Consider the following 21,876-nt stretch of genomic DNA (forward strand, 5'->3'; position numbering starts at 1 on the left):
CTCCCCTGAGCGGGAAGTGTGAAAGTCGCAGAGGAAATGTGTAAACATAGAAACATGAAGTTTTGGTGGAATATGACTTCAACAGATGAGAGATAAAGATTGCTTTAACTCACAGAGTCATGTTGCATTTCACCTGTCCCCTTGCTTTAAATGCACTATATGTATATGGGATGCATTGCATTTTAGAGAGAAACAATAAAAAAACTAAAATTTGTAATCATCAAGGTACATCATCTCTAAGAATTCAATGCATATGGCTCCATCTTGTTACCAACAGAATACTATTTGCAAGAAACAAAATACACTACACATATTGGTGTTTTGCCCATAGCAGAGGAATTGCACATTCATTTCACCATAAGATGATGCTATTTTGTCTTCAACTAGGCTTGTGCCATGTCTGAACTTGGTCCTGAGTGGTGGACAGAGGTGAGTCAGGTCAAAAGCCATTGATTCCCTGTTATGTCATTTTCATCTGTTGATGGCGCTATGGTTTTCCATCCGTTGATGGCGCTATGGTTTTCCATCCGTTGATGGCGCTATGGTTTTCCATCCAATAAAGCCTTTCTCATCTTCATCCAAAATAAATGTTGTTCCACGGCATTCTGCTTCCACTCCAAATAAGTGTTTCTGCGCAGGTACTTGTGCAGGCCCAAGACATGCCTCAAGCGAGCTTTGTCCACCTCTTGCAGAACCACAACAATAATTCCTGACGTAGTCTCCAGAAACTGCCAAGACCGAGCCAGCTCAAACTCAAAGCTGCACCACTTGCTCTCCAAAAAGTGGTTTGAGACAACAACCACAGCCTTGCGGCTCTTCAGAAAACCCTCCTTCACAATGTTAGATGTAATCAATACCCCTGGCATGAAGTCACGGAAATGGAGACACAGACGAATGGGCGGCACACCCTCTTCCAATTTCTTAACAAGTAAACCAGTCACCCACTCTTCATCTTTGCTAGAATAGATGACAAAGGCGTCATACATGTCTGCCTCATCTGCAGGGTCTATGCACCACTTAGAGAGCAGCAACCTATAATAGTGTTGGAAGTAGCATTTATAGATAAGGAAAAGCACAAGAAATGTACAGATAAGAAGGCTCACAGACAAAAGCACAGTAAACAGCTTAGTATCACAAGTGGATAGGTCCACATTTCTTACTTTCTCATCCCTTAGGTGTCCTGGGCTCTTGCAGACCAATGATTCCCCATCTCCCAGGAGGGTCTCATGACTTTTAACCCACTGAAGAAAATACAAGTGTGTGCAGGAGCAGTCAAATGGGTTCTGAGAAAGATCCAGTAAAACCAGGTTGCCTGGAAGACTTTCTTGTGCATTTTCGAGTAAAGCAGGTATTTGATTTCTACTGAAATCCAAAATAGTGAGGGCCTGAAGAGGTGCATACACTGCTGGATCAAACACCAAAAGCTTGTTGTTGCTGATGTTTAGCTCCTGCAACTTCTCAAGCCTACTGAATGTTTGTGGTTGCAAGCTTTCCAGGCTACAACTGGCAACATCTAGAAATATAAGCTCTGTCAGGTTGCACAAGCTCCTGGACATAATGTTGGGTCCAAACTGGTTGCCAGCCAGCTTGAGCACCTGCAAGCTCTCAAGACCACAGAATGCACACTCAAGGAAAAATGTTGTGTCTGAGTGGGAAACATCCAAGTACAAAAGTCTTCTGAGTTGGGAAAGGATTTGAGTTGTACCAAAATTGACTAACTTTGTATGCTTAAAATCCAGAGTTAGCAAGTTTTCCAAGTGAAGGGGATGCGAACTGACGGTAATAATTGAGTTGAAGCTTAGGTTCAAATGCTGGAGACTAGGGGTTTCCAGGTGAGGACAGCAACTGACCAAGATAATCCTATTTTGACTGACATCTAATGATAGGAGGTTAGGGAGTCCCTTTAAATGGCCATCAAAATGTCTGAGAAAATCTCCATTCGTTATCTTCAGAGCCTTGAGGGGAGTCAGATTTGACAATTGGTTTCCTGGCACCTCTGTCAAGAAGCAATGCTTTATTTCTAGATAGCGGAGTCTAGTGAATTTGGGCATCTCTCTTATATCATTAAGACCCGATCTCAAAATTCGAATGACAGTTGCATTAACCAAACAATTAAACACAGTGTCTGGGTCATTGGGTAAATCACCAAAATTGATAAGTAAAATCCTGTAGAACTCCACATGGCATAAACCATCAAGCAATCCATTTTTAAAATTGAAGTGTAAATAATTATTGAAGTTTCCTATTTCAAGTTCATGGGCCCATAAACCTGTCAGTCCCAGAAGACAAGTTTGCATAGTGTCAGCATCTGCAAAACTGTAGCGCAGGATAAGCTTGTGGAGGTGAATCCCCAGGAAGGATTCTGGCTCAATATGGCTTATACTATTCAGTGAAAGAATTACTGTGAGGTTGTATGTGTCCATTTCTTTAAGGACATACAGGTCTCCAACAAAGATGCTTGAGATCATGTTTGCATGCAAGTCTAGAATTCTGAGACTCTGCAGGCTGGTGAAAAACTGAGGGATTTTCAAAGATTTGATTTTGTTTCTACCAATGTTTAGCTCTTGGAGGCCAGACATGAACCCAATGAAAAGATCATCCAAAGATGACAGATTCATCTCAACTGTAGCCAATCTCTGCAAGGATAGTAAACCATAGAAGGCCCCGGTGCTTAAATACCTCAGGGGGTTTCCTGTCAGGATAAGAGAAGTCAGGTTCTGCAGACCCCAAAAAGCCTTGTCTTCAATTACTTCAATTCTGGACCTAATGGAGGTAAAAAAAGAAAAGAAAACACTGGTCACTTGATGCCAATACCACATTTATTAATGAAAAAATAGGCTGACTGCTGTGGAGAACTGATGAACCTGGATCACATTCCAACCTTTCCACAAAATATAAGAAATCAAACCTTTCCGTTTCAATAATGGGTCCCTATGTAAAGCAATGACAATGATAAGTTCCTAGACTCCTTAAGGGTAGCCTCAGTGTTCCCTCACAGTATTTGTAAGGTTTTTCTACATGGGACTATAATGTAATAATGCAGGATATTGATAAAGAGTATTAAAAAAGTAGGTGCAAAAAAATTCACTTAAATGTAGAAATGAAGAAAAATAGTTTTTACTGGGAGCTTTTTACGTATAAGTAAGCTTCTGGTCTAACCTGCTGCAATCCAGCGTCCACTAGATTTAAATTTATAAAAAAAACTGGTACTATCACCTGCTTATTGTTGCTCAATATGATTAATCTTAATAATTCAAACTAGGGTATTACTGTTTGGAGTGAAGGTGGTTATTTTTCAAAGAAACATTTACAAATTAGCTATACCACCTTCAATTCATTCTGCCTTTTCGATGGCAGCCAGCTGAGACTGACCTACAAATTCAGCCTAAAAAGGAATAAAAATCAAATCCAAAAATATCATGACTTACCAATGACTGCACTCAAGGAAAACAAGCACCTGCAAAGCCAGGGGGGCTGGCTTTAATGTGCTAATGCTTATGAGTGGCTTTACTAAATGTCCCTCAAGAATCTTGCACGAGGGTGCATTATCACATACATCACTAGATGTCACTCCTGACACAGACACAAGCCCTTGCTGTTCAAGGTTACAGTTCCTTATGCCAGTGCTACAGGTCTCTACAGGCACCAATAGTTATCCCCTCAGTCTCAGGATAACAGAGAATTATAACCTCCTTTAATGTTCCGTTTGTTGATAAACCCAACTGTGCATGAGAGCATGACAGACATTGCATTGACATGTATGTTTATATATCCACTGAAAAAAACCAAAGATTAAAGTATCGTTAAAACTTAAGACAAAATCCTAACTTAAGTCACAATACTAATTTAAGACAAAATCCTAACTTAAGACAAAGTACTAACTCAAGACAAAATACTAACTTCACTACTACTACTAAATGCCTTCTGTGAATACCAAAAGTAGTACCTTTAGGATTTTGTCTCAGATTAGTTCTGTGAACCGGCCCCCAAGTCTGCAAAGTACCATCTGATAGCTTCTAAGTTAGTGTGTGACTTAAAACTCCTCTGATATTCACTGATGCAGATTTTCATAGTGTGAGAAGTTGGCCTGGCATATGATGTCCACTATTCTAGTGGGCACCTTGCACCAGTCCAAACGACCCTTACTGATGATAGGTTTTGTCGTAATTTGACAATGACTGGGTTAGCGTTAAGCTTTGCTACACGTTATTTTCCTTATCTTGGCCTTAGTTGTTAAACGCCATTTTGTATGTTACGGCGGCCATTTTAGAGAACGAGTCGCCTCGTGGTCAGCATGCCCTTTAGTCCTTTCTCCGTACCACTGACCACTTGAGTTTGCCCAGCAACAGGCTATTTTTAGTAATGGTCAAGCCCGCACATGCGCAGTTCCGACTGACCAGTCATCACTTAGGAATGTTCCGCCAAACTGACCATTGGTATTGTAACCCCTCCCATGAGTTAGCTGTGTTCCAAAAATGACCATATATGTACCTAAAACTCTGTAACTATGTACCGCCCATCTTTTAATGTCTGTAAAACTGTATAAAAGAAGGACTTACACTGATGTTCGGTGTGATACTTCTTGCATTGCCGAAGGGTGCTGTAGGAATGTACCACCACCCCATGGGGTCTTAATAAACTTGTCTTTTACATTTTCTAGTTTCCGTGCCAACAGTTCTTATGGTGTAGAGGGTATTCTGCGGAGTATGTAGGCCTGGAGAACCCAATACCACAAATTGGCGACCACGAAGGGACTCATCGGCGACTCGGATGCCCGAAGGAGAGGTCGTGACGAAGGATTGGAAACTCGCCATGGACGCGTACGCTGCCACTGAGTGACCCGAGTCTTGGCACCCACGGTGTTTTCTTCCCTTCCTTCTGATCTGACCTTCCAGGTGGCGCCGGTCCCCGACTGAGATCCTGCTCGTCTGCGTTGCTGTACAGTGCCTGTTTGGCTGATTTGATTAAAGACCTTGGCAGTTGGAACCTGGATACTTGAGATTTGGGTAAGAATTGTGATTGGTAAGGTAGTCTGCGGACGCTTACCGTGGTTCTATGAATATGAATATGTTTTGAGTTAGCTAACATTTGAGTTTGTGAATTTGATCTTATATGTGTAGTGCACTTCACATAGGCAGGCATGTAGAGATGTTTATCTAACTTTGTTTGTACTTTGAACGGCACATTTGTGTGAAGTATAGTAAGTGCCATTTTTTACAGTATCACGTCTCTGTGGTACTTTTTGAACATGCCTGTTTTAAGCACTCTCCGAGGGATGTGCTGTCTTGGGAATGGTACCACATACAGATTAAACGTATCTCAGCCGGCTCCCCCAGAGGGGACCCCTAACCGTGAAATGTACATCAAATTTGGCCTCTCCCCTATATTGTACAGTAAATTATGGAATAAATATACCAAGTCTGATCCCGAGTTGCAATGGCCACTACATGGGTCGTTTGATTTACGAAAGGTTCAGTTTGTGGAGCAATGTTTGTTTCAGCGCAGGTCTAGACAGGGTATGTTTGATTGTGTGCGAATGTGGGAGAAAGCGGTGCGTGAGCGAATGAAGCGTGAGATTGCCTTGGAGGAAAAAGAGAAGCGCAAGGCTGCTCGAGATAAAGCTTTACAGCTGGAGGAGAAGGAGTTGCAGGAGAAGAAAGAGAGGGAGGCACGGGAACGTAATTCGCAAACGACCGGTCAATTTCCTATTCGACGTCCGCTTTATCCTGTCCTTACTAATGAAGTTGATGATTTTTCATTGTTAGATCGGTCTCCGCCTCCGTATGTTCAGCCTACGGCTCCGGACGAGGACTTCAGTGATGAAGAACGAGATAGTGCGAGTACGAGGTTAACTGCTAATAGAGCCGCGGAATTACGCAGTTTTGCTAGGAAACTGAATCTGAATAAAATCACTATGTCAGAACTTAATGCCGAACGGAATAAGTGGTCAGAACGAGAACAGTTGTATTTTTTAAGTACTTTTGCAGATGAAGTTGTTGATCGATTTCGTAAGAATTCAGAGGAATTAGAATCTAAGGATATATCAGTTCATTATGAGACTATGCGTAAAGGTCTATTTGATATTTCAGATGCGGATGCCTTTTTCCTACGATTGGTCCAGCTACGGGATGAGGCGTCCAGATTGCGGGAAGCACGAAAAGCAGCAGAGAAGTCAGTGCCGGGGTCGACGGAGTTATCCAAAGAGTGTTCTATCTTTGGAGCAGATAAGAGTTCTAAAGTGCATGTTATGCCTATGCGTGAAGCCGCACCTTTGTATGTTCCTCCTAAAGGGCAGGGTACCAGTGATGATAAAACGTCCGGGGATGCAAAAGGGTATTTTATATATAATTGGGTGTATACGCCTTGGAATAGAGCGGATGTTATGGCATTGAAAAATGCTTTACCTGATCCCCGTAAAAATCCGGCAGCTTTCTATGAAGGAGTGGAGGGGGCTATTTCTTCCTGTGTTATGACGCTTGTTGATATTGATCTTTTCTTTGGTTTAATACTCCCCCCTGATATGTGGAGAGCGATTCGTAAGTTCGATGATCAAACGATGTTCGGAGCAACTTGGAAAGATATAAGCCAAGCTGATTTAGACAGGGAGCCTGCATGCAAACCTTGTCAGTTGATTTTAGACCTTCCAACAGCTATTTTGAATAAATTGAAAACGCTTGTTCCCCCTAAAAATATTGATTGGACTATGCTAGCATCGTGTAAACAAAAACAAGACGAGTCGGTATCGGACTTCTTCACACGTTTCGAAGAAGCGTTTCATGATTACAGTGGACAATTGTTAACAGATGATACGGGTAGGCATCTGTTTGTCGACAAGTATGTGGCTAATCTCCTACCAGAGATTGCAAAGCGGTTGAAAACTAGTGAAAGTTCTTGGACCACGGCGACCCCTGAGTCTTTGTTAACTATGGCTCAGTATTATGAGCGGCAGGAATTAGAGGCTAAAGAAAGTGTTCATAAGAAAGCGAAGGAATTGAAGACGAAGGTGATGTTGGCACAGGTTCGCTGTGCGCAATCTAGAGGGAATGACAGAGGCAGGCGAGGTGGGAGTAATGCGTCATATGGTCGTACCGATATTGCTGAGGACCAATGTGCATATTGTAAAGAGTTTGGGCATTGGGCCGAAGACTGTCCGGTGCTTCGTGAGCAACGTAGTCAGCGTGGTCGAGGTGGTGGAAGGTCACGGAATAGTTATTCGGGAGCGAGGGGTGGTGGAGGTGATCGTGGTAGGTTTGAGGCGAGGGGTCGTGGTCAGGATGAACGAAATACTTTTGATCGGCGAAATCAGTATCAGATATCGGAGGGTGAGAACGTGGAGAGTCAGGATTATGTGCATGCATAGGATTGCGTAGGATGGGGTGTGGAATCGGTTGAAGTGCCAGTAGATCAAAGAGGTCCATATGTATCAGCGGGCGTTTTGGGTTCTACTGATCAGTTTTTAGTTGACACAGGAGCTACTCATAGTGCTTTGTCTAAAAACTTGGTTCCAAGGGCTCCCCTGTCTGGTGAAACGATAACATGTATAGGGTTCGATGGCACACCCTCTCCAAGCCCATTATCACAACCTCTTGCCTTTTGCATTGATAAATTGTTTGGTTTTTGTCCATTTTTGTGTTACCCCATACTCCAGACAATATTATGGGTATAGATTTGCCCAAATATTTTCGAGCAAGATACGCTGCGCTCCTGAAGGAGTGCGGGTTATTTTGAATGACAATTATCCAGATGCAGACAGACTGTGTACCATGCAAGAAATTGAAGCGTTAGCCTCTCTCCCACACACGTTATGGGCAACATCAGATACGGATGTGGGACAGATGCTTATTCCGCCTATTCGAATTACTGTCAAGGAGGGAGTATCTTTGCCACGTGTACCGCAGTACAAGATATCCAGGGAAGGTGAAATTGCCCTGACACACATCGTTCAAGATTTGATTCTTGCAGGAGTAGTGGAGGAAGTTCCTTACAATGTCTGTAACAGCCCTATTCTTCCAATCCTTAAGAAAGACACTGATGACAAAGTCTATCGATTTATTATTGACTTGAGAGAAATAAACAAAATTGTCATTCCTCAGTATCCGGTGGTGTCTGACATCACCACCCTGCTTACTTTGGTCCCCCCCACTGCTACGACCTTCTCTGTTATTGATCTTAAAAATGCGTTCTTTTCCATTCCCATCCATCCCGACAGCAGATACCTATTTGGCTTCACGTTAAATAATAAATCGTATAGATTTTGTCGTGTTCCTCAAGGTTACACGGAAAGCCCTAGCATTTACAGCCAGGCTATAAAAAGACAGCTCGATTCCTTTGAATTACGATCCGGAGTAGCTCTTGTTCAATACGTTGATGACCTCCTATTGGCAGCCGACACCTATGCACAATGTGAGGAGAGTACTCTTACCTTGCTCTCCTTTTTGGCCCAGAATAATCATAAAGTCTCTAGGAAGAAGTTACAATATTGTAGACCAAAGGTGACCTACCTCGGTCATCTTTTGTCTAAGGAGGGACGTGCATTAACATCTGATCGAATTCAAGCGATTTTAGATACACCAGTCCCCCGCACTCAGAGAGATGTACGTGCCTTCATAGGATTAACGTCCTTTTGTAGACAGTGGATAATGGGGTTTTCGCACATTATAAAACCTTTGTTAGCGTTATTGTCCAAAACTACACCAATGCCCCTTGAATGGACAGATGAATGTCAAAATGCTTTTGAACAATTGAGACAGGCCCTTTGCTCTGCACCCGTGTTAGGTACACCAGACTACACAAAGATTTCCACGTTGTATGTGCACGAGAAAGATGGGTGCGCATTATCAGTGTTAGTGCAAACACACGGGGATAAGCAGAGACCATGTGCGTACTTTTCAGCCATTCTTGATCCTGTAGCACGAGGGTTACCTGGGTGTTTCCGAGCAGTTGCAGCAACAGCAGTAGCTATACGGCAGAGTGAGGGAATAGTTTTGTCACACAAACTGTTGGTGTTAGTTCCCCATGCAGTAGACGCTCCGCTAAATCAAACGAAAACCCAGTATCTTGCGAGCGCACGTTTAACAGGATATGAGCTTACACTTCTGGCGCCACATATCACACTAAAAAGATGCGCTACCTTGAACCCTGCCACTTTATTGCCGTATCCGGTTGCTGAGGGCCAGGAGGAAGAACACCATGATTGTGTTTTCCTGACCGAAGAACAAACAAAGGGTCGTGTTGACTTACAGGATACGCCACTTCCAGATGTGGACGGGGAACTGTGGGTTGACAGATCGTGTTTAAGGCTGCCAGATGGCACAACTTCTGCAGCATATGCGATCACGACACTTAAGACAGTGGTAGAAACAGCACGAATATCACAGAAATCGGCCCAGGCAGCGGAACTAATAGCTTTGACAAGAGCCTGCGAATTGAGTGCTGGCTTATGTGTGAACATCTATACAGACAGCCGGTACGCCTTCGGAGTAGCGCATGACTTCGGCCTACTCTGGAGAGAGCGTGGGTTTTTGACTTCGCATGGAGTACACATTATGCACGGAGAGCTAGTGCGTGATCTCCTAAATGCGTTACTTTGTCCAAAGAAAGTGGCGATAATTAAATGCAGTGCACATAAAAAGGTCACTGACAAAGTGGGACAAGGGAATGCTTTTGCAGACAGTATAGCGAGACAAACGGCTATGTCACGAAATGACTTCCCAATGTATGTAGTGAAGTCGCAGGCCGAACGATGGCATGATGCTAGAGCGGAGATATTAGACATTCAGAAATCAGTGACTGAAGCAGAACTTGCAACTTGGGCAGCAGAGGGAGTACTGGACGACGAGGGTTGTTGGAGAAGCAAAGATATGGAACGATGGAAATTGCCTGCAGCTTACTTGCAAGCGATGGTCCAGATGACACATGGGTTGGCACATGTTGGAGCTCTTGCAATTACTCGATTGTTAACGCGAGTTTGGGAGCATCCTGAGATCGCCAATACTGCCAAGAGAGTAGTGCAGACCTGTTTGATCTGTTTACAGCACAATCCTGCAAAAGGGACGCATACTCCGAAAGGAGGGTTCGTTCCACCTACTGCACCGTTCGAGGTACTACAAATGGATTACATCTAGCTTGAGCGTTGCAATAACCTTAAGTATGTCTTAGTGGTGGTGTGTGCCTTTAGCAAATGGGTTGAGGCCTTCCCCACGAAGGATAATACAGCTTTGACAACAGCTAAGGTGTTGCTTAAAGAGTACTTCCCTCGATATGGCGTTTGCAAATTTTTGTGGAGCGAGAATGGTCCCCATTTTGTTGGGAAGATTGTGGAGTATGTGTTGAAGGGATTGGGAATCCAGCAGAAGTTCCATGCTGTGTTCCAACCTCAGTCAGCAGGTCTGGTTGAACGGTACAATGCTACCTTGAAACTGAAGTTGGCTAAGATTGTGGCATCCACGTCTTTGAAGTGGCCGGATGCCTTGCCTTTAGCATTACTCTCTATTAGATGAGTGCCCCATTCTCGAACTGGCCTCACACCTTATGAAGTGGTGTTTGGAAGGCCGATGAACATATGGGGAGTTCCTAAGCCTCGATTGTTACATGATGTGCCTTGTATAATGATGAACGATTATTTGGCACGATTAACAAATGATTTACTTTCTATTCATCAACAGGTTTGAGAAGCGCTCCCTGATAACTCCATTGGAGAGGCTCACAATCTTCGCCCTGGGGATCATGTCATGATCCACTCGTTTGAGAGGACGAACAGCTTGGAACTGAGGTGGCGTGGCCCCGAGCAGGTATTGCTCGCAACTCGAACAGCTGTGCGAGTTACCAACAGGAAGCGGTGGGTGCACTCTACTCACTGCCGTCGTGTCTCTCCGGATCTGGTGAGCCCAACAGCGTTGTCTGACTACCGAGACATCTTGGACGAAGAGAAGAGCCCAGCTGTAACGTCTGCCGAATCGGAGGGAGCCTTCCCGGACCACACTGTTTCTGGACGACAAAGATACAATCTACGACCATGCTAAGAAGGTTTTTTTTGGTGCGAGACTGGTTGAGTTACCGCTCCAGGTTTGTGAAACGGAAGCCGGGAATCTCAATGGGGGGGGATCAGTTCTGCCAAGAGTAGCGACACCCGTCTTGACCCCGGAGAAGAAAACAACGGCTACCTCGGAGCTCAGCACTCACATTTTTATTTTTTAGTTGTACATTTGAGACATTGTGAACTTTTGAACTATGGCGTCTTCTGCAGCGCGAGACAAAAGAATACTTGGTGCTGTATTATTTGTGTTGACAATTGTGGTAATAGCTGTGATAGCCTGGGTAGTAGAACTTGTGGTACCTGTGCGAGAACATTTGCTGCCGACTACCCCGGCTCCATCTGAACATTTTCATTTCACCCTACCATATCATGAAGAACGGCACCGACAGACTTACTTGAACAATAGCTTCATTCAAATTTTGCATCACACCCATAATATGACGAACACTTTTAACTGCTGGGTATGTGGGATGTTGCCTGGGCATCAAAAGAAAGGAGGCACACCGCTTATCCCACTCCTGTTTTCTCATAATGGATCTTGCAATGCTTGGTACACTCTTCTGTTCACTTTGCGATGGCCAACGAAAGGGGGGCTGCTTTTTCGTTTAAATAAGATTTGTTTTAACGATCGAGATGGTCATCCACAAGCTGAAGGTACTAAGTTCGAATGGGAAGAGTACCGCCCGGACAACGTGTCTGCACCAAGAGTTTACAGCAATCAACGAAATGTTAACATGTCCAATTCTCATGTTATTAATGTCATTGATACAAAGGCCGATCTCTGTATACGTAATAAAGGTACAATCCCAGTTGGCAGAAGTGAATGTAACACCACTCTTACCTTTGATACCCCGAAGGCATTTCATTTGTGGCATCCCGAAATACGTATTTCATATGTGGTAATAAAGGTTATCATCGTCTCCCTTTAGGCTTGTTAGGAACATGCTACATCTCTTTTGTATTGCCCCCTGTGTTCATTGCTCCGCCCATGTATCATAATGATTGTGTGTTATACCATGATTTTATATTGAATAGAGTTAAAAGAGCAGTAGTCCTTGACGATATTGATCAAACTGATACCGCACTGCAACGATATGTTGATTTTAATTTGGGTTTGTTTTCTTTTGTGGGAGCTGCTCTGAATAGTCGGAAAATACGACAATTAACTCGTGTTGTTGAAGCTGTTGCCAATGATACTGCTTTTGCATTAGGGAATTTAACTGAGGAGCTTCAGATATCAAGAATTGTAACGCTCCAGAACCGGATGGTTCTAGATGTAGTTCTAGCTGATCGAGGGGGGGCATGCCGCATTATCGGAAGTAGTTGCTGTGTTTACGTGCAAGATAATTCACCATCTGTATATGATGCCATATCCAAATTACATAAAATTGCTGCTGAGATACATCTGGACAATGGTACATGGACCTTTTCGGGGTGGTTCTGGTCAATGCTTAGTGCATGGGGCTGGAAGTTACTGACGATCTTATGTATAATAATTGGGATATTATTCTTCTTATGCTTATGTATCCAGTGTGGCCCTGCATTATGTTCTATGTGTCTATTAGCCTGCATTCCATCCAGACGAACTTTTGCCCAAAATGAACAAATAATTCGTAAAGAAGTGGCCCAAATTATGTCTATTGATATAGAAGATGAGTATCCTGATTATGTCCATTATGAGGTAGCTTCAGCTAAACGCTAAAAGGGTCGTCTGTCGTAATTTGACAATGACTGGGTTAGCGTTAAGCTTTGCTAAACGTTATTTTCCTTATCTTGGCCTTAGTTGTTAAACGCCATTTTGTATGTTACGGCGGCCATTTTAGAGAATGAGTCGCCTCGTGGTCAGCATGCCCTTTAGTCCTTTCTCCGTACCACTGACAACTTGAGTTTGCCCAGCAACAGGCTATTTTTAGTAACGGTCAAGCCCGCACATGCGCAGTTCCGACTGACCAGTCATCACTTAGGAATGTTCCGCCAAACTGACCATTGGTATTGTAACCCCTCCCATGAGTTGGCTGTGTTCCAAAAATGACCATATATGTACCTAAAACTCTGTAACTATGTACCGCCCATCTTTTAATGTCTGTAAAACTGTATAAAAGAAGGACTTACACCGATGTTCGGTGTGATACTTCTTGCATTGCCGAAGGGTGCTGTAGGAATGCACCTCCACCCCATGGGGTCTTAATAAACTTGTCTTTTACATTTTCTAGTTTCCGTGCCAACAGTTCTTATGGTGTAGAGGGTATTCTGCGGAGTATGTAGGCCTGGAGAACCCAATACCACAGTTTAACCATATCCCTGCTTGAGAGTTTCCCCTGCTGTGCTGGACAGCAACGAAAACGGGTGTGCTCATGACGAGCTCAGCTCGTCATGAGCACAGGAGCACTGTACTGCATGACGAGCTGAGCATGGAAGCATCATGAGCATGGAAGGGGTAGCTGTGGAGAGCAGCCTTCAGGCTAAGTGTTGAAGGAATGTAAAGCAGCTTGTTCACTTGAATGATCAAATGAAAGTGTACAACACCAGGTATATATATAAAATATATGTATTTATTCTAAAACACAACCCTCTGGTCTCTTTAAGAGGCTAGAGGCAAAAGTACAATACAAGAACTTAAATAGCTCACAGTAAATAGCACAGTATACGTTGTGCCCTAACGGCCTCACAAACCATATACTAAGTAAGTGGTATAAGAACCATGTTAGGGATAGAAGTTAAGCCTAGGGCCTGTAGAACCACTGGGGCAACCAGGAACCACCCAAGGTAGGGAAGCAGGAGACCCATGGGGGACATGTGCAGTGTCTAAACACAGCCGCGAATCACCATTGACTTCTATGGCGAAAGTTAAAGTTACAAAGTTAAAGATTAGGGACACTTTGGAGTGGACTACAGTGGAACCTCTTCATTACTGGACACTTCGAGAGTCAAGACCCACGGGAGCACGAAAGTACGTGTGTTACCTCAGCCAGGGAAGCCGTGTGCATAGGTGTCTTTTCGTGTCGGGTTTCGTCATCGTTTTCAATGGCCAGCTGTGAAGAAGAGCTGCAGGCGACCAGAGGAATGTCCGAATGGATCCAATGGTGGATCAGAGATCTGAAGAACCTAAAAGCAGAGGGGACAGAGTCTGGGCCACTAGCCAGTGACCAGGATGGTGACAAGAAGATGCCAGCCGATGTCAGGTGCTTTCAGGTGAAGTAGGTGAAGCTTGACTCTTCAGCCACGAGGACCAGGAGGCATCGACGACAACCAGGAGCTGGATTTGAGCTGTCCCATGTTGGATGTTTAGTGCTGCAGCATTGGTATCCAGGTTGGACCCAAAATGCCTTGGCAACAGCAGCCCAAGCAGAATGCAAAGATTGGCTTTGGTGCAGAACAGCAAGGTCTGAAGGACTCACCCTTTGGAGGGGAGTCAGGGCACGTCCGGAGCAACCATAATAGCCCAAGTAACAAAGGATTGTCCTTCGTGGGGACCCACCAGTCGACGGACAAGGGATCGCGAAGGAACCTCAAGCAGAGATGCTGAAAGTGGGCCCACTGGACACTCGTTGAGTGTAGGCCCACAATCTTCGATGTAAAAGGTGATCAGGGCTTGGACTACAAGTAGCCCAATGCACAACTTCTGGAAAGCTCAGGAAGTTGATGCACTAGCATATGTGCAGGATGTCCAGGAGTTCCAGTCCCACATCTCTCGTAATAGCTACAAGTCTCAGCTTCGCTGGGGACTCGTGTCAGCCTCAGAGATGTCTGGAAGTCCATGTCCTGTGGCGCAGATTCTTCGGGATCCAGCGGGAGCCTAAAAAATGCAGACCCACAAGATGCCTCTTTCGTGCCTGTTTGAACAGGAGAGTCACTCCTTGACCCCAAGGGAGATTTCATCCGTCTTCCAGTCGATATGGAATGTCGAAGGTCCAAGATTTCTTCTTCAGAGTTTCACCCAGGGTAATCTAAAGTTCTAGGGACTGGGGTCCTATACTTATACTAAGTTTAGGGGTTGGACTAACTCTAGGGTCCCACCTATGGGAGGACCTGGGGAGGGGGTGGTTACACCCCTTCCCCTTTGTCCAGTTTCGTGCCAGAGCTGCGGCTGAGTACCCCAGCAACCGGTTTGAACTGGGAAATGCATGGGACACCTTGTGTGCCCCAGGCAGTGTCTGAAAAGCATTCACTGAATGCAACCCACTCTGCCCCAATACACTAAAGCCTGTCTGGGGAGGTGCTGGCACCTCCCTGGACAGGAAACCTATTGTCCAGGCCTCCCCTGCCAGAGTTTTGTCCAGCAGCAGGAGGTCAGACTTGTGTCTCTGGCAGCAGCATCCATTTTGGGATGCTGGGGCTCTTGTACACTATTACGGGGAAAGTAAGTGTGTACACGTCTTCTCCCTCAAGAAGGGTGGAATGCTACCCCCGCTCCCAGAACTGGCGGTGGGGGGAGGGAGGGGTATCATTCCAAAGTGTTTGACACCAAACACAACATGTTTTGATAAAGCCAAACCAAAGTTAGCATTAACCGTGAGGATTATAATGCACTTAAAAGTATATGGTATGGTCATATCACAGAACAGCTATAAGGAAGGGATTCCGAAAGCTGCAGAGGGGCTCCGCTCATGCTTGGGCACACTCTCACACAAACCAAGCACTTTACCTTCAGGATTGTCAAGGCCTGCCATAGGAGTGACTTATAGGTTAATATTTGTCTGTTTTAAAGGGTGGGTATAGGTATACTATATCCCAGTAAGGGGTGCTTACACCACCTTACCCAGGCTGAATGTGCAGACCTGTGGTGCCATTTTGGAAGGCTTCTCAGGGGTGGCATAATACCTGCTTCAGCCCCTGGTAGGCCTCTGGGGTACCTATGCCCTTGGTACCTATAGTACCATATACTAGGGACTCACAAGGGTAAGCCAGTAACCAATCTGGTGTGTACCTAATGTACAGGCAATCAATTTAGAGAGAGAATAGCTAGACTGGGGTCCTGATTAGCAGGGACACAGTCAGACTAAAGTCGATAAACCAGTGAAACACAGCAAAAAGTGGGGGTAACCATAGGAAGCAGATCCTACTCTCCTACACATAGGTTTAAAAATAATCAGTTAAATTAATCCTCACAGTCCTATTGCTTAGGTTATTCTGTATTCACAGCCTTCCATCCAAACTAACAGCTAGGTTGCAGAGAGGAGTACCACATTACTATTTTCTTATAGTTAGAGACACTGGAATTGTGGCCAAGGGAGACCAAATTATGGGTCAGGGTTGAGTAAATTATCCAGCAATAAAATGTAAATTATGCTGCACAATGCAACACCTTTTGTGATATTATTGCTTCTTTATTTTGGCATTTTTGCACAGGGTAAAATTGTCTTGAAAAAGGGATCACCTTAACAGTACCAGTTCAACATCCAAATACAGAAATAAACAACAGAAGATGACCAGACAACCTTTGTGGAGCTCCCTCTGCTGTTTGACAATGTGCGTCGGTGCATTTCTAGTAACTTATTATCTATTTGCGCTAGAACCTATTTTTCTTTGCAGCGGGCATCAGATGATGGATTATGTGGCAAGTGCAGAAAATCCATAAATATTCAGAAAATGCTACAACTATAAATTGCATATTTCCAGTGTCCCTACTTGTAGTGTGCAAATGCTTAGGAAAACTCCAAGTACCAGAATCATTTGCAGTGGTCTTTCTGATTTCTAATGAAATTGGCCACTGTGAGAGAGAATCAGATGTTTTATCACATTTGTAATTCTATAACTTTATGTACACTGGTTATGAGCTTTTACGCACTGTACTAGTTATGGCGTGAAGCCAAGGGAAATGATTATAGATCTGGTTCTTTTATTTATTTTATTTTATTTTAGAGGTTTTCTATAGCGCTGGCCAGACCCGAGGGTATCGGAGCGCTTTACAACAGGATGAAGACAAATACTGGAGTTCTGGACTTTTATTAAGGTCCAGAGGTGTCAGGGACAACACCCGAAGACCCCTGAGTTCTACCTGTCTCGGTGCAACAAATAAACAGAAACACAGGCTTCTCGATGGTGGCGTCAAAGACCAAAGGTTTATTACTGCAGGGATACAGAAGTCACAGAAACTACACACGGGCAGATTCTAGGAGCCTGTTCGATTTGCACTAAGTGGGTTGCTCCTTAAATACGAATAATTTAGCTGGGGGCAACATTCTCCACATACTAGTACGTTTCTTAGTCTTTATGTCCTAAACAATAAATATTTGGCGTGCACAGGAATCGTCAACAACATCTGATGTCAAAACATTACAAATGAGAGGTTCCCACTGTTCGATCATAATCCCATATCATCTTTTCATTCAAGAGCCGGACCGCCTCATCGTAAATTTTGTTACCTCCCCCTAATAAAGGCCCAGAAGGAAAGGAGCAGAACCAGGTGCAGATGATAGAAAAACAGGATAAGAGATGTTTGTGGGTCGTAAATGGGCAAGGCTACCAACTTCGGCCGCCTAATCATGATCAGGACAATGAACACGAGAACCAGTATAGCAGGACTGGCCTTAGGCGAAGGAGGCAGCTTTTGCCGAGTCATGCGGCCACAGCGTTTCTGTCCTAAGGTGCACGTGTCACTGGCAAGGTGAATCGACGGCTAAAGCTTACGTGTCCTTAAGTGAAATGAATTGATTAGAGGTCACTGTGTGTCCATTGACTATGTGAGGGCAAGAATACAAGATGGATGCCATAATCTAAAATGGATGCCATAGGTGTATCGGAAATGTGATTATTACAATCAATCAATCAATCAAAGACATTTATAGAGCGCACTACCTACCCGTAGGGTCTCAAGGCGCTGGGGGGTGGGGGGGTGCCGTTACTGCTCGAACAGCCAGGTCTTCAGCTTCTTCCTGAAGGAGAGGTGGTCTTGGGTCAGGCGCAGGTCGGTCGGGAGGGAGTTCCAGGTCTTGGCGGCCAGGTAGGAGAAGGACCTTCCTCCTGTAGTCGCTCTTCGGATGCGGGGGACGGCGGCGAGGGCGTGGTTGGCTGAGCGGAGGTGGCGTTTGGGAGCGTAGAAGTTGATTCGGTTGTTGAGGTAGCTTGGGCCTTGGTCGTGTAGGGCTTTGTGTGCGTGGGTGAGGAGGCGGAAGGTGATTCTTTTGTTGACGGGGAGCCAATGCAGGTCTCTGAGATGTCCGGAGATGTGGCTGGTTCGTGGGATGTCGAGGATGAGTCTGGCTGAGGCGTTCTGGATCCGCTGGAGTCTCTTCTGGAGCTTGGCGGTGGTACCGGCGTAGAGGGCGTTGCCGTAGTCCAGTCGACTGGTGACGAGGGCCTGGGTGAGGGTCTTCCTGGTCTCGGTGGGGATCCATCAGAAGATCTTCCGTAGCATGCGTAGGATGTTGAAGCACGCCGAGGAGACGGTGTTGACTTGCCTGGTCATGGAGAGGGAGGAGTCCAGGATGAAGCTCAGGTTGCGTGCGTGGTCTGTTAGTTTGGGTGCGGTGCCCAGGGCGGGAGGCCACCAGGAGTCGTCCCAGGCGGAGGGCGAAGAGCCTAGGATGAGGACCTCCGTCTTGTCTGAGTTCAGTTTCAGGCGGCTGGTCGTCATCCACTCGGCTACCTCTTTCATCCCTTCATGCAGATTGGCTCTGGCGGCGGTGGGGTCGTTGGTCAGGGAGAGGATCAGCTGGGTGTCATCAGCGTAGGAGATTATGTTGAGGTTGTGTTGGCGTGCGATGGCCGCGAGGGGGCTCATGTAGACGTTGAAGAGGGTGGGGCTCAGCGAGGATCCTTGAAGGACGCCGCAGATGACTTCGGTGGCCTCTGACTTGTACGGTGGTAGGCGGACTCTCTGTGTTCTTCCGTCGAAGAAGGAGATGATCCATTCCAGAGCCTTCTCCTGGATTCCGACGTTGCTGAGGCGCTGTACTAGGGTGCGGTGGCAGACAGTGTCGAATGCCGCGGAGAGGTCTAGGAGGATGAGGGCCGCTGTTTCTCCGTTGTCCATCAGGGCTCGGATGTCATCGGTGGCGGCGATGAGGGCGGTCTCGGTGCTGTGGTTGGCTCGGAAGCCAGACTGTGAGGGGTCGAGGGATCCATTCGTCTCAAGGAAGGCGGCCAGCTGCTTGTTGACGGTCTTCTCGATGACTTTGGCTGGAAACGGGAGGAGCGAGATGGGGCGGTAATTCTTGAGTTCGGTGGGGTCCGCTGTGGGTTTCTTGAGTAGAGCGCTGAGTTCGGCGTGCTTCCAGCTCTCAGGGAAGGTGGCGGTGTCGAAGGATTACAGGCGTGCTCTTGCTCGTAGCATAGCGAAAACACCAGGATATACTAAATGGATCATTTGCGGTTCACCGGTACCAAAATTATGAGTTTACGACGATGTTGAAAACACGGGTTCGAATCGTCACGGAACCTCAGACCCTCCTTTTGCCCTTACATAGGCAATTACTCAGTCTATGTCAGAGACTATCTCGATGTTCATTAGGTCAGTGATATGTTGTTGCAGCATCATCCTTTCTCGCACCTTGTCTCCAAACACAGGCTGTTTTCTAAAACAGGTTGCAGCACAGAGGCTACACAAAGCAGGACCACATTGGATAATAAGGCAGCACGAAAATAGGAATACTAAGATAATACCAATGACCATCAGAACCTTCCATCCCCACGCTGACAATAGAGTCCAAAGCCATTCCATTAATGACCAACTTCCCTTGTTTACATGAATAGAGTCGGAAATCTTGTGTAGCTTAGAGATCGCTTCGTATACGGTCGGAGCATTATTGGGGATGAAAACACAGCAGCTCGATTGGATCATTCTGGATACCCCACCTCGATCTGCAAGTATTACGTCAAGAACCATACGATTCTGCAACGTCATGAGTCGATCCGCCTGGAGCTCAGCTGTTAAATTACCAAGGGCACCAGCAGTTTCTGTAATAGTAGATTCAACCACCCGTGTTAGCTGACGTATATTTCTACTATTGGCCATAGGCCCCCAGAACGGAAGGAAACCTTTGAAAAAGTCTCCGGCTTCCTGACCAGCGGTATCTTCTTTGCTGAAAACACCTCTTGCTACTCTGGTCTTGTGATAATCTGGGAAAGCAGTGTATGTTGGAGGCAACAGTCGAGCAATATAGCATGAACCTGAAAAGTCAGCAGGCAACCATGTATATGCCCTATCTCGACAAATGAAGTAGGTACCCTTAGCAGAAAGGAAGGCAGGGGAAGAGTTTGACGGATACACGTAAGTTTCAACACAGTCACTCTTCCCTAGCCGAGCTCTTGGATTTCTCCCATTACCCTGCAAGCAGAATTGACCTCGGTGAGGTACGACCTAAACTGGAGTGGAGCTTTTACGCTTGCTTTCACCCAAACTAATGCTATACTCCGTAGAATTCCAGCTCAGATAAACTCGAAGCTCATCTCTAGGGACAATTGGGGAGTTATTGACGTCTTTAATCAAGTCAGTTATTCCCTTTATCAAGGCTTTATTAACGGAGTTATATTTAGTGGAACGTGGAGGATGCGAGGGATAGGTCTCGAGAGCATAGACAAATACAGTCTGGAAGGCCCGACATGATCCGTTATAGCTAAATGGCAAGACCAGATAGGGAATGCCTTTATCCATAGTGTGTGGTATTAAACCGCACACCCAGCAGTCTGTTGTGTTAACTACCAGTTGGTGTTGATGCAAGAGCTGTACAAAGGTGTTATTTATGAATTCTGAGCGTCGAGCTTGCTCATGTTCAGGAAACGAATGAAAGGAATGAGGAGAATCAATAGTAGGGGAAACAAGAACAGGGGGAGGTACTGTAGTTGCTATCGGTGCAAAAATCAAATGTATTCCAAAGACAATTCCACCCACCAATGTTATTAAAATAATCAAAAACGTAATTGCACATTGCATCAGAAAGCATTTGTTATGTAGAATTTTCTATAGTCTATTTCTGCGAACATAAATTACATTCTCTCGGTGCAGCCCAGGAAGCTCCATCTTCTACAACCGCTCGCGACTACTGATGATATGTACGTTGTTGAAAATGCCTCTATCAGCCCTGGGAGTTCCCAGAACTAACAGAAAGACCAACCTTGTGTCTGGCCCCCGCAGATTCAACTAGGCACAAAGCCACGACCCTACGGCGACCCAGACGGCAAGGTAATAAGAACAACAGAAATACACAGGGAAATACAAAATATTTTAGCAAACTTCCTGGCTGGAGGCAATGTATCCGATCAAAAATTAAAAATAGGCAGTTTCCTGCTTTATTTGTCTTTTGTATGATAACGTAGGTTGTATCTCAGTTTTCCTGGCGTAGTTTGATCCGGAAATAGTCTGTTTTCAGCAGGAGTAACAATGTTCGAGTTCGCAGAGGGCAAATGTTCGTTTGATGCAGTGTTCTGGTTAGTGATCAAAGGAGCAGCTTCAGAAAGAGAGTCAGAGTTCGGTGAATCAGTTATCAGTTCTGCATCACTGAAAGGAACATATCTAGGAACCGGTTCTGTGTCAGAGGCACCAATTCCTTGTCTAACCCAATTATCGTAAGGGAGTGGAAGGGGTACACGCTTAGTATGTGTCGTGTGGACCCAGTTTTTCCTTCCAGCCACACGTACAGCGGTTCTTGTTGCCAACAGCACTTGAAACGGGCCGACGTACTTGGGTTGGAGATTCCTGGTCCGTCCAAAATTCCGAATAACAATGTAGTCGCCGGGTTTCAGCTGATGACCTGGACTTTCCGGAGGCTTTGGCAATGCATCGAAAACCTGTTGGTGAATGAGACTCAATTTAGCAGTCAAGTCAAAAAGGTAATCAATTAGCATTGGGTATTCCAGTTGTTTGAACTCCCTAGGTCTTGGTACCCCCCAAACATTAGCAG

At 45.3% G+C, this 21,876-nt stretch overlaps 1 protein-coding gene across 1 annotated transcript in view; it reads right to left on the reverse strand.

The window, feature by feature from the left end:
• Positions 1-336: 336 nt before the first annotated feature.
• TLR4 (toll like receptor 4) overlaps positions 337-21,876 on the reverse strand; it is a 107,934-nt gene continuing 86,394 nt past the window's right edge. The window contains exon 2 of the mRNA XM_086919994.1: positions 337-2,763. Within this exon, the coding sequence (XP_086776120.1) occupies positions 540-2,763 (2,224 nt within the window). The 3' untranslated portion in view covers positions 337-539. The remainder of the gene's footprint in view (positions 2,764-21,876) is intronic.

The sequence above is a fragment of the Lissotriton vulgaris genome, chromosome 5 (assembly GCF_964263255.1).
Source record: "Lissotriton vulgaris chromosome 5, aLisVul1.2, whole genome shotgun sequence".
Classification (NCBI taxonomy): Eukaryota; Metazoa; Chordata; class Amphibia; order Caudata; family Salamandridae; genus Lissotriton; species Lissotriton vulgaris.